At 42.2% G+C, this 13,591-nt stretch overlaps 1 protein-coding gene across 1 annotated transcript in view; it reads left to right on the forward strand.

Annotated features, from left to right (window-relative positions):
• The window catches only part of LOC130282214 (TBC1 domain family member 12-like), a 115,138-nt gene that overhangs the window by 90,775 nt on the left and 10,772 nt on the right, over positions 1 to 13,591 (forward strand). Inside the window, exons 6-12 of the mRNA XM_056530235.1 lie at positions 78 to 195; positions 1,239 to 1,345; positions 1,434 to 1,514; positions 3,098 to 3,192; positions 4,859 to 4,930; positions 10,214 to 10,342; positions 11,989 to 12,098. Of these exons, the coding sequence (XP_056386210.1) occupies positions 78 to 195; positions 1,239 to 1,345; positions 1,434 to 1,514; positions 3,098 to 3,192; positions 4,859 to 4,930; positions 10,214 to 10,342; positions 11,989 to 12,098 (712 nt within the window). The remainder of the gene's footprint in view (positions 1 to 77; positions 196 to 1,238; positions 1,346 to 1,433; positions 1,515 to 3,097; positions 3,193 to 4,858; positions 4,931 to 10,213; positions 10,343 to 11,988; positions 12,099 to 13,591) is intronic.

Raw genomic sequence — 13,591 nt, forward strand, 5'->3', positions numbered from 1 at the left:
CCATAATCACAGTCACACATTTTCCCCAAATCGTGCAGCCCTACCAGCAACATAACGTCTTTGTGTTCTCTCTGCAGAAGTTAAAGAGGCACAAAGAAGAAAGAAGCTAATGAAGGAGAGATTTAAACAAGAGGAAAATATTGCGAGCGCCATGGTTGTCTGGAACACTGAAATCTTGCCAAACTGGGATGCTGTGTAAGTTTTCCCGGTTTATCAACATTGAGCTGAGCGGCTGACCTTGTCTAAAGGATGTAAATGTCATGGTTAGTTAGCATCTTGGCAGCCCATGACATGGGCCCCATAAATAGCCACTCCACATTCTCCACTAACAAGCGATTTGTCACCATTGTTTATCATTTTGTTAGCTGATTTTAAATGATTAGATTTTGATTTCCTCCTTTTGTTTAGTGCGTGATAATGGACATGGAAACCTCCTAGAAGGCTCTCTGGCACTAGTGAACGGTTCTCATCATTTTGTAGAAAGAACATTTGATTTTATCATAAGCTGATCATACACATTTCTGATCATCTTAGATATGACCTGGAGATTTACAACAATATACAATTAGTTTTCACCATTGAGCAGTCAGAGCCGATGACGAGCTGTAATGATAGCTAATAGGATTTACACATCGGGCCATATGAATGTAATGACAGACTCTGCCCAACACAAATAGCCTTTCATGTGAGTTATTATTTAAGAATTAGTCCAGCAACACTCCAAACAAAGTTAATGTTATGTGTCTTGTAGAGGCCTTTAAGTATTTGTACAGTATACATTCGTCACGTGTAGTGAAATTTTTGCTGGGATGGTCTTTTTAAAGGAGATAAGTTTCAGATGTCAGGGGGGTCCGACCACTGGGATCGCGCCCCCCCCCCCCCCCGCGATCTCCCGTACAGTACCCTAGCAGTCCGCTGGAAGGGGGCGTGTCAACCACCGCACGAATCGGCAGATGACAAGTCCTCTCAATACAAATGTATGGGAGAGCTGGAGCGCTGCCTTCGGCAATCTCCGTTTCTGCCGTACTTCTGTATTGAGGGGGCGTGTCAGCTGCCGCTTCGTGCGGTGATTGACACGCACTATCTGGCTGGAGAGCCGGGCTCCCAGCGGTCAGACCCTCCGCCATCTGAAACTTATCCCCTATCCTTACGATAGGCGATAAGTTTTTCAATACTGAACTACTCCTTTAAGCTTTCTTATACTTAATTTTTTAACACTTATCTTTACTTCTTTCTAGGAGAAATACAAGAAGAGTTCGAGACCTTTGGTGGCAAGGCTTACCACCCAGTGTTCGTGGCAAAGTGTGGAGCCTAGCTATAGGAAATGAGCTGAATATTACACCTGGTGAGCTCATCCAGCTTTCCTGGATATTATTTTACTCATGAATTCAGTTGGGGTTCTCCTTTATACTCACTCTTATTTCTAATTCCAGAGCTTTATGACATCTTCCTCTCTAGAGCGAAGGAGCGCTGGAAAAGCTTCAGTGAGACAACATCCGAAAATGAATCTGAAGGTAAGTTTTGTTTTTAATGTGATTCAATGGGAAACTTACAAAAATACATTGTCTGTGATTATTAAAATGTCATTTTGGCTAGTTTTGCCCAGTGGTGATTTTTTTATTTTATTCAATTTTTTGCAATTTTCCTATAGGCTACTCTATAGGACTTTAAATGGTTTGATTATTAAAAAACCCTAAATAACTGTGTGACTTAAGCCTTAGTTTTTAAGGCAGAAGCATTTACCCGTATTTTTCGTCATATAAGACGCACCTAATTTTATAGGATAAAAATCAAGAAAATAAAGATTCTGAACCAAATACAATGTAAAGTATAGGACAGTGATCTTCAACCTGCAGACCTTCAGATGTTGCAAAACTACAACTCCCAGCATGCCTGGACAGCCGCTGGCTGTCCGGGCATGCTGGGAGTTGTAGTTTTGCACCATCTGGAGGTCCACAGGTTGAAGACCACTGGTATAGGAGGTAATACTCACATGTCCCCGCTGCTCCGGACCCGTCACCGCTGCCCTGGATGTCGCCCTCCATCGCTGTCGCCGCGTCCCCAGGGCTTCCCCGTCGCTCCGGAACATCTCTGCTGCCCGGTGTCCTCGCTCTCCTTCGCCGTCATCACGTCGCTACGCACGCCGCTCCTATTGGATCGCGGGACGGCTTGCGCGACGACGATGAAGGAGAGCGCCGGCCATGCAGGGAATCCCAGCACGGAGCAGACAACCGAGGAGGCAGGTAAAGGTCCCTCCCGGTGTCCTGTAAGCTGTTCGGGACGCCACGATTTCACCGCGGCGGTCCCTAACAGCCCGACTGAACAGCCGGGTTAGTGTTATTTTTGCTTCAGACGCGGCAGTCAGCTTTGATCGCCGCGTCTGAAGGGTTAATACAGGGCATCACCGCGATCGGTGATGTCCTGTATTAGCCGCGGGTCCCGGCCGTTGATGGCCGCAGGGACCGCCGCGATAGGTGTGTATTCGCCTTATAAGACCCACCAACTTTTCCTCCCAGTTTTGGGGAAGAAAAAGTGCGTCTTATACGGCAAAAAATACGGTATGTTAAATTCCATTCTAGGTTTTGAATCTACCTCCTGACTTGTGATTATGAAGGAAAGATATTACATTAAACATGACATACGATTATTCTGACTTTCATCCAGGGTGTCTATTACAATGCTTAATGTTTTTCTATATAAGGGGCTTGGAAATGAAGTGTTAACTCACAGTACTGTGCTTAGTGAAGTGGATTATTTATTAAGGTGTCAGTAAAAGGCAACCCTTGACGTAAGAAATTAGAAGTACCGCTGGCATGTGTTCATATTTATTCTGACTAAAGAGCTATCAATCTCTGCTCCAACTGCACAGTTTGAGTCTTTTACCCTTGGAATGAATTAGTTGTGTCTTTGGAACTATTGATCTATCTCACATTAAAAAAGATAGATCTAGAGATATAGCCACTGATGTATGGGATGTTGTAACTATTGATTTATCCAGCATTTAATGATCTGCTCTGATTGCTTATTTAGACTCACTTGAAGTGTCCTGTGTGTTTTCTTGGCTATTTGCAGTAACACGTTTTTCTGTTTCATTTAGATGCCGGGATTTCGGTCGCGGACAGAGAAGCCAGTCTAGAGCTCATTAAACTAGACATCTCCCGAACATTCCCATCACTGTATATTTTCCAAAAGGTAAAAGTTTCCTCTTTTTTTTTTTTTTAATTTAATTTAGGTAATTTCAGATAATAATTTCTTTATTAATCTGGCTAAGATAAAAAAAAACTAAAAAAACTAAACTAAATACTCCCCCTGCTACGACTGATGTTAGACTCCACTGCGCCACACTTCCTTGTGTAAGTATTGGCACAAGGACCTGCTTACTCAGCCAATCACTGGCAGCAGCAGTGTTTAACTTCAGCCAGTTATTGGCTGAGCAAGCAGGTCCTTGTGCTGATACCAACACAAGCAAGTGCTGAAAGCTAGAACATTCACCATGACAACAGATAAGCAGGGAAGGTGAGTACAACAAAATATTTCTAAAAGACCACCCCTTATCCAGACCCAGATTTTGTTTGACAGATTTTTAGTCTACCATTTATTGTACATTGTGGCTGTTTTCTTTGACAAGACCAACCCGATAGAATACTATGAATGAAATTTGGGGTATTTTCACTGCATATGTTTCACTGAGCCTGATTCTTTAGAAGAAAAAAAATTTACATTTTTTCTGGAATATCCCTTTAATTGGTAATAGGAAATAGCCATATATCGATGTAATAAGATAAGCCTATAATGTACAGTAGAGTTACATTAGGGGAGGATAAATAGTATGTTTGAAGAGGCACTCTTTATATATGTATATGTAGAAATGGTAAAGATCGGACAAAGGGGGTGTGCCCAATTTATTAAGAAGTACTAAGAGATGGAGAAGATTTTCATTAGTTCCTTATGGAAATTATAATCATTCAGGCCACACACCCTCCCATTTAGCAAATTTCACAAGAGTGGTGTAAAAATACAAAAAAGTTGTAAATTGGGTTTGTGCAAAATTGTGCGAGTAAAACACTGAAAATGCTGTACTGTGCTTAATGATGAGGTGTACAAGGTCACAGGCCCTGTAGTGTGCAGAGGCTTTAGGGCATCATTTGTTTGCATGGTGCAGGGCTTGGTGCTCTAAGGAAAGCCAAGTGTTAATCATGTACAAAGCAGAGTGAGAGTAAGGCCAGGGGGTGGGCAATGCTGCGGCACATCAGCAGCTCTGGCCCACCTTTTTGAATCTTCAGCCCAGAATAAAAATCTTATTTTATGGTTCCAACAGTTTTTTAATAGGCCCATTATTGGGCCATTATTATTATTATTGCCCCATTATCTGCCAGCCCATGTCAGCACCTCATAGCATTCAGATGGGTTAACACATTCCCTTAAACATTATTTTTAATCTGCCAAGCCTACAGTTTATTCTTTACCCTTAATCTGAGGGACGGTAGAGGAGATTTATTTTTGTCCAAGCACATAAGGTAAATCCACTGTGTAAGGTTATCAGCAGAGTACAGCCTCACGCAGCTACAATGATGGCTGACCTTAATCAGCATGTAAACCTGTGTCCCATTGTGCCAAATTCTTTTTATTTAGGCACTGAAAACAGAACTGCTGACATACACACCCATCCTGTAAGGATATTTCAGTGATGTGTTTATGTGTGCTCTGAATAGGCTTTGACATAGATGTAAACACTGTTTTATTTTTGTATTTATCTTTTTGTTCTAGTTTTGATCCGGATCGCTTACGACAATGAATGCTTCTACATAAAAAAAAAAAAGAAACTGGAATATTGACCGCATTTTCTTTTTTACAACAGGGGGGGCCGTATCATGATTTGCTGCACAGCGTTCTGGGGGCCTACACGTGTTACAGACCAGATGTTGGCTATGTATGTTAAACTTTTTACAATTGTGCTCAGCCTTTTTTATATAGTGTGCCTGTGTTTGCCATCTTGGCAGCTTTAGGCTTCACCATTATATATGCCCTTCTACTTCTATTAATCCTAAAAATCAAATGAACTGTTGGCTGTACTTTTCTGGCTGTTTTATTTCAAGTTACATCTGCATATTTTTTCAGCTACATAAATATAAGAGGTCAAAAAAATATGCGCAGACAAAACCTACAAATAAATGATAAAATTAAACAAGAAATAGATTTCCCATCAGTGTATGTCAGTCATGTAGGAGGGGGCGAGTTAACTAAGGAGGCAGGGATCAATATTGAGTTTAACTTAAAGGGCTACACCAGGGAACTAAACCCATAGCCCCTCCTTTCCCTCTCACCAACCTATGTATTTGTCTAAATATCATTCATTAGCTATATAGAGCAGTTTCCCTCTTTCAGCTGTCACTTACGTGCAGGGAGTGAGAGAATGATGTCATTCTCAGATCCTGCTGGTCTTGGTGTAAACCCCTTACTGAGATCTAGCCCCCACCCTTCAAGACAACACCACGTGATGATTTCTGTCTGGTCTAGGGCTCTGGCTTCACAGCCACACCTCCCCTCCCTGTGTGCAGAGAAGCTCAGTGAAGATTCTCAGTCTCCTCAGCACATAATACTGCTCTTTTCCTGCTGTAGATCTTATCACTGACTGCTGACATTCAGAGCATAGCAGGATTTATTGCTGGGGGAAGGATAGTTTAAAAGAAAAGACATGTAGTGTGTGTGCTGCTGACAACAACACAGCATGCACGCAGATAGTGAAAGCAGTTTGCTGGCAGCCATTACACAGAGCTTCACTGACTTCTGGGAGTTGTAGTCTGTGCTGTAAGCAAGGAAAAATAATATTTGGGAGACATCAGGGGCCAAAAGAGCTGTCAAAACCACATGGATAACTACAAGGGACACAGAACAGGTATTGTACTGGCTTTGGGGCATTTTTATTTTTCTTAACTTCCCCGGAGTACCCCTTTAAATGATCATTCAGTAGAACAGAAGAGGGGCTGGAGACTGTACAGTCAGATGGTTCTGTGTAGCTTGCTATGTACAGTGATACTTAGTAGTGGCAGAATCAAGAGCGTTAAACACAATGGTTGTACATCAAATAAAAAATAAAAAAAAAAAAGACAAAAGTTATTTTAGCCCAAAATGCATTTTTTCCTCAAAATTAGATTGTAAGGAATCAAACTTCTGGCACCTCCACTGATCAGTTGTACGAGGGACCCATAGTGCAGCAGCCCCTTCACTGTATACATCTGCATGTTTTCACCTCACTGTACTCATAGTAGTGGTAATGCAAGTGAACGGGACAACACTGCAGCATGTTGCACTGCTACTAAAAAGATAATACAGCGATTGCAAAGAAAAGCAGAGGTAACCATTAGAGGCTCCAGCGCTTGCACAAGCACCGCAGCACCTTTAAACAACTGATTGGCGGGGGTCCTGATCTATATTGATGGCCGATCTTGAGGATAAGCCATGAATTTTATTAGACTGGAGAACCAGTTTAAATGTTTAAATTCTGTATTGGTGTCTGTATTTTTCCATCATCTTCTTTTTCCCTTCCGCTTACTGTGGTTAAAAAAAAAAGTAGGAAAGAAACAGCAGATTCTGAAGTATTCTTGTTTGATCCTGTCTGTACAGGAAAAAAAAACAGTCTTCAGGCTAAAATTGCCTTGATAAGTAAAGTGCATTTCAAAGTTTTAGATATCTGTTTAGCATTTTATCTATCTCAATAGGATTAATAACTAAGATACATAGTAGTTCCAGGTTTATGCTCTACTCTGGCCCAGAAAGGACCCGACTGCCGCATTCCGAATGTTTGCATCAGCTTACGGGGTCAATTGTGCAGAATAAAACTGAATTCTAGATAGAATCATTATATCTTAACAGCAACTTGGCAACAAAACAGTGTTGCTTTAGATTAGTCAAAAAGAAAATGGCAGCAGCACACTTGGTCAACAAAATGGAGGCTCTTAGCGCACTTTTTGATCATAACGTATCCACCACACGGAGGTGGCCTCATATCGGATGGGACCCTATACATTCACTCACCTCAGGCTGGGTGACATGCTAGATCCGCTAACAACCAAAAACCTCCCCAAATTGCGGGGAGTGGCTCCCTCTGTAGCCTTGCATCCCATCCCCTATTTCACAGGAGGAGGTTTTGGGTTGTTAGTGGATCCAGCATGTCACCCAGCCTGAGGTGAGTGAATGTTTATTGTCTCATCCGATATGAGGCCACCTCCGTGTAGTGGATGGGGGGACACATTTTGATCAAAAAGTGCGCTAAGAGCCTCCATTTTGTTGACCAAGTGTGCTGCTGCCATTTTCTTTTATTACATGTTTTGTACTTGCCACAGCAGTGTGCACCCGTGTATTGGGTTTAGGTGCTGGCTACATTTTTGTATTTTTTATTAATTTTTTGCTTTAGATTAGGACATAAATGCTATGCTAGTAGTCGTACTACTTTTCCACAGTGTGCCCATCTGGGGCATATCACAGCCGTAGGTAAGAGAATCATGTGACATACTGAGTTGTGTATACATGTCATGTAAAATATTCTTTCAGTCAGCCCTTTCAATCATTTCCTAGCCTGGAATGCCAGCAAATTGAATTGTACGCTTCTTCTTTAGTGTCCCGTATATTCACTCCGGATCTGTGAGAAGTCACTATCCTGGAGCATCTACTGTTATAACTGCATTGTGCTTTCCTGTGATATTCCTTATAATTATTCATAAAGAGACTAGGGGCTTAGCAACTAATCCCCATGTCAAAAAGGCCTATCGTCATTTTGATAAAGCCCGGTCCACAGGCGAAACGTCAACAGAGGCAATAAGTTTATAATATTGGCACTAATAGCGGCACTAAACAGCAGTTCAGTGTGGATGTGAGTGGTGTCAGGCGCAGCTGCACTGACAACCATCACACACTGAAAAACTGACTGATTGAATAAGTGACGGTAAAAGTCACCAATCAGTGTGCACGCAGTATAAGTGGCTGTATATTTTAAAGTATAATTTCTCACTTTAGGTACCAGAGCACTTAGCTTTTATTCATACTCAAAAATAAACAATAAGTCTGATTGACAGGCGGGAGCGAGCACAGCAGTGATTGAATTTCGACTCGCTGCCAGGCTTCAACGAGTTGGAATTCATTAGTGACGTCACTGCTGAATGCATTTGGCCACTAGGAGGGCGACCCCTAGTGGCCGAATTTAAAAGTGATTTAAAACTGTTTTAAAATCACTTTTTTGAATTAAACTATATTAGAGATATGTTGTAGTACTTAAGTACAGTGGTCCCTCAACATATGATATTAATTGGTTCCAGGAGAACCATCATATGTCGAGTACATATGTCTATGTAAAAATGGTAATTGGTTCTGGGGCCTTGGAACCATTGTATGTTGAATACATATCTCTATGGGAAACTGCTAATTGGTTCTGGGATGACCATTGTATGTGGAGTGTATGGGGAGTGTTTAACAAACCAGGGTGCCTCCAGCTGTTGCACAACTACAACTCCCAGCGTCCATGTACAGCCATTGACTGTCTGGGCATGCTGGGAGTTATAGTTTTGCAACAGCTGGAGGCACACTGATAGGGAAACATTGATGTATGGGGTGTATAGTGTGTATATGTATTGTATGTGATGTGTGACATCGCATACAGTACTGTACAGTTCTTTAAATACCTTCAGGGGAGACAGAATGTCCTCCATTACGATCCTGCCGACTACAGCTCTATAGGAAAGGAAGGGGAGGGCAGCCAGCAGCTCATTGGATGCCTGCAGCAAGATGCTACAGGCTATTGGCTATAGCTGCACAGGGGGCGGGGCTTACACGGAGATCACAGTGGAAGCCTGCATGAGTTAGCAGGACAGCATGTGAATAACAGGAGGCAGAACGGGGCACACAGGGCACATTATACAACTATCTGTCAGTTGCTGAAGTTGTCAGCGCTGTCAGATAGATGTTTGTACGTTGGCCCCGACACACAGCAGCATCATATGTCGATGCTGCCTTCAACATACGATGGGCTCTGAGAGGCCATCATATGTTGAAATGATCATATGTCGGGGCCATCATAAGTCGGGGGGGGGGTCACTGTACATATCAATTTCAATTGATATGTGGGGGGGGTCACTGAACATATCAATTTTTTTATTTCATGACCGTGCCCATTTAAGGGGTTAAATTAGAGTACATTGTTAATAAAAGAGGGGCTATTTAACCTCTTAATGACCACCTATATTTTTTTTTTTACCATGGTCAGTAAGGGTACTTATTCTAGCCCACTGTGTTTTCATGATGGGGCTAAAATAAGCTCGTGCAGAAATTGCGAGGGCTTGGCCATAATAGCTGGTTTCGCTGTTACAACCTGGAGTGGAGAAACCTCCCCTCTGAATAGTTAGTAGCAGAGGCCCTGATAAGTCTCCCCTCTGTTTACAATGGAAACTAAAAGTTAATATTATTTTCTGACTGCATTATATAAAGAATGCAAACTCTGAGAATCAACATTTGGTAAAGAGATGAGAGATTTCCTAGCTGAAAAGTAATAAGACAACAGAAAATATATATATTACAGTATCATCTAGTAAGATAACATAGGCTACAATTGTTGTTACAGATGTAAAGACTTTTCTGAGCTTAATGTCATTAGATTGCTGTGAACTGCGCAAAAACTGCGCTTTAGACAGAATGACAATATCGCTCGCTAGTCCAACCCTTTGCATTCCCTATGAGACCACCTGGCAGTATCTGGTCCATAGTACTAGTCTGCTTCCAATAAGAGACTTGACCCCTGGACTGGCATACTCTTTTTAGTTAAATCCGTTTTAGATGAAAACTTTTCTGGAGAAGCTATCGTAAATGTTTATGCTTCCGTCCCAATCTTATAGACTGAGTAAAATCTCCACTATGTTGAAATAAATTTAGCAGCAGAATAACCAGCATGCCTTGGTCCAGTACATTTTATTGCTGTCTTGCAGACCATCAATCTGGAGTTTATTTGCTGTACGGATATTATTGGTGTTGGATATTCGTTCCCAATTAACTGTGTTATAGTAAGCGGATTATGTGTATAGTGGTAACACGTGCATCCTGTTTACCGCATACAGCCATCATTTCTATCGAGCGGTTACATAACCACTGTACAGCTGTAAGCTTGGGGAAATATGACATAATTGTTTATTAATGAACCTCTTCTCTTCATTTCTTTTTCTCTATGTAGGTCCAGGGCATGTCCTTCATCGCAGCAGTGCTCATTCTTAACTTGGAAGAAGCTGATGCATTCATAGCCTTTGCTAATCTTCTCAATAAGCCATGCCAGTTGGCCTTCTTCCGGGTAGATCACAGCATGGTACGCCATACCAATATCTTGTCATGTGATACATACTCACAGAGCCATTCTTCATAGGGAACTTTCTGGCTTCCTTAGTTGGCATCGCTAACAAAAGAGCCTTTTACTCGGACACAAAGTGTTCTGTGATAGAGGAAATATTTTCTCTAATTGCTAATAAGTTTTCATCTGAATGGTGCTGATAATACATTTATCTACAATATAAAAAATATATAAATATTGAAATAGCATTGTGTCTCTTACATTTTCATGGTATTTTGTGGATTTTTTGTCTCAATTTTCTATGTGGCCTGGACAAAAGGTTTAAGTTTATAAATGTGAACAGACTGCCTAAGGCTACTTTCACACTGCCGTTATGACACGGCCGTCAGGGGAGCCGGGGAGAATAGAGGGAGAAAAATTACTGCTACAGATGTCTCTCCTCCTGCTTTTCCTGTAAAAAATTAAAAAAACGGGTCCCGGCGACCCTCATGATTGTAAATGGGATCCGCCGGGACCCATTGTTGCCCTTTGCTTTCCGTCATGGGAGCGGTCATTAATGGGGTACTCCATCCCCTAGACATCTTATCCCCTATCCAAAGGGGACACCCGTGACCTCCCTGCTGCACCAGGCATTCGTTCAGAGCGTTAGGTGCAGCGCCGGAGGCTCGTTACATCATGGTCACGCCCCTCAATGCAAGTCTATGGGAGGGGGCGTGATGGCCGTCATACCTACTCCCATAGACTTGCATTGAGGGGGGTGTGGCTGTGACGTCATGAGCAGGGTGTGACCATGACATCATGAGCAGGGCGTGACCATGACGTCACAAGCCTCCGCCCCGCATCGCCAGTCATCCGGATTGAAGTTCGCTCCATGCACTGTATGGCTGGGGTACCGTAGCGTAGATTGTGGGGGTCCCCAATGGCGGAACCCCGTGATCAGACATCTTATCCCCTATCCAAAGATGTCTAGGGGCGGAGTACCCTTTTAAAGTCACCCAAAAAAAAAAAAAAGACTTTAATGGCCGTTCCCTACGGGGAGTAGCGGCAGGGTGAAAGGGTCCATATTAAAAAAAAAAAAAAAAAAAATTACTTTCTGGCCGCTTCCCTTATCACCGCGCCTGGTTGCCACCGTGCAGTTCTTCTGGTACTGGGGTTGGCAGCACAAGACTTTGCCGTTCAACCAATCACTGGCCAAAGTGGTGTCCCTACTCAGTGATTGGAAACAGGGACCCTGACAGGGACTAGGTTACTTAATTTTGTGATGCCATAGTACGTGGAAAAACCAGGTTTATTAGCTAGAACTTTAATGTGCATAATATTGGGCTGTCACTCCAGATCACTCTCTCATAAATGATGGACAGATTATTGTAAAGGGACAGTAATCTGTAAATCATTGGCGGGGGGATACCCCAGAGCAGTTGCTTTGGTAATCCATGTAACTTTTTTAGGCACTAGCTGAGGTTATTTGTGTGTTGTTTGGTTGGCAGGATTATTATTTTCAGTAACTGTGGGACATTTGGAATGATCTTTTTAGTATAAGGTGGATGACTAGATGTATATACATCAGCACGATGATTGCTTGGCTTAATAAGGCTCCATAACAATGGTTTTTTGACAACTCTCTCCAGGGTATATCATGTCTGCTTCATCTTGTTTCTTTCTAGATGCTGAAATACTTTGCAGCGTTTGAAGTATTCTTTGAAGAGAATCTCCCCAAGCTTTTCCTGCACTTCAATTCCTACAGTCTTACACCAGACCTCTACCTGATAGACTGGTATGTTGTATGAACACCAAACAGTCCTTCTCACTCAAGACTATGTACTTTTATACAATTACCTACAGTAAATCCTGTAAGACTGGGTTCACATATGTCCGGTGTCTGGCATAGGTGAACGCAGCCTAAATCTCAACGCAACTAATGGCACAAGATGTATCGGTTGTCATCACTTGTTTAGCATCCGGCATCTATTGTCTCTGGATGCTGGACAGGGGAACGCAGCTTGGCGTCTGGAGAGTCCAACGATCAGGCGACTTGAGATGCTGCATGATCTTGAACTGTCCCTTTCAAATGAATTGGATCAGTTCTAGCATCAGTTTCCCTCTGGTGCTTTTTAACAAGCAAGATGACTGAGGCCGGACAAATGTGGATGAGCCCTAAGTTATATGTGTTGCTTTGTCAGCTCTCTATAGTAAGGTTACTAAAAATGTCCTATTTAAAGGGGTTATCCAGGAAAAAAACTTTTCTTAATATATCAACTGGCTCCAGAAAGTTGAACAGATTTGTAAATTACTTCTATTAAAAAAATCGTAATCCTTTCAGTACTTATGAGCTTCTGAAGTTGAGTTGTTCTTTTTCTGTCTAAATGCTCTCTGATGACACGTGTCTCGGGAACCGCCCAGTTTAGAAGAAAATCCCCATAGCAAACCTTCTTTAAAATCATTCAAAGAGGAAGGAAGTCTTGTGCTGTACCACTTACTAAAGGTGCTGCTCCAGATGTACGGTTACCTGCATTGCCGTACCAATTTACAAATAAAATATATGTATATATACTGTATACTCAATTTGGGTGCCAACACTGAGAATAAATACAGTGATCCCTCAACTTACAATGGCCTCAACTTACAATAGTTTCAACATACAATGTTTGTTTCTGGACCATTGTAACTTGAAACCAGACTCAACATACAATGTACAGACAGTCCAGCTCTGTGAAACGTGTCACAACTGGAGGAACTGACCAGTCAGAATGGGCATTTTACTGATAAAACACCTGTTTTACTGAAGTGTATGCACTGACTGGTGTCTGGTAGCGCCCCCTACAGTACAGGGAGGAACTACAAGTTCTGTACTACTCCTTACCTGTGCCAGGGTTAGCTGCTCCTTTGGACACCAAGTAAGGGCGGCTCCATTTGGGACACTGTGTGTACTGTAAAGGATTCTGAAGAAGCTCCTGTCCGCTACATAAACCATTGTTTCCCAAACAGGGTGCCTCCAGCTGTTGAAAAACCACAAATCCCAGCATGCCCGGACAGCCATCGCTGTCCGGACATGCTGGGAGTTGTAGTTTTGAAACAACTGGAGACACCCTGGTTGGGAAACACTGACATAGACAGTGATTTACAGTTCCCAGCAGATATTTCTTACTTTTATATGTAAGGATTTGCTTTATCTGTATTAGTTATCTACTTATTTTTCTTTAATCCTCACTTTTTCCCATTTTTGGATGATATTTTGGTGGCCTCAGAACCAATTACCAGGTTTCCATA

Source organism: Hyla sarda, chromosome 7 (genome assembly GCF_029499605.1).
Source record: "Hyla sarda isolate aHylSar1 chromosome 7, aHylSar1.hap1, whole genome shotgun sequence".
NCBI classification, from domain to species: domain Eukaryota; kingdom Metazoa; phylum Chordata; class Amphibia; order Anura; family Hylidae; genus Hyla; species Hyla sarda.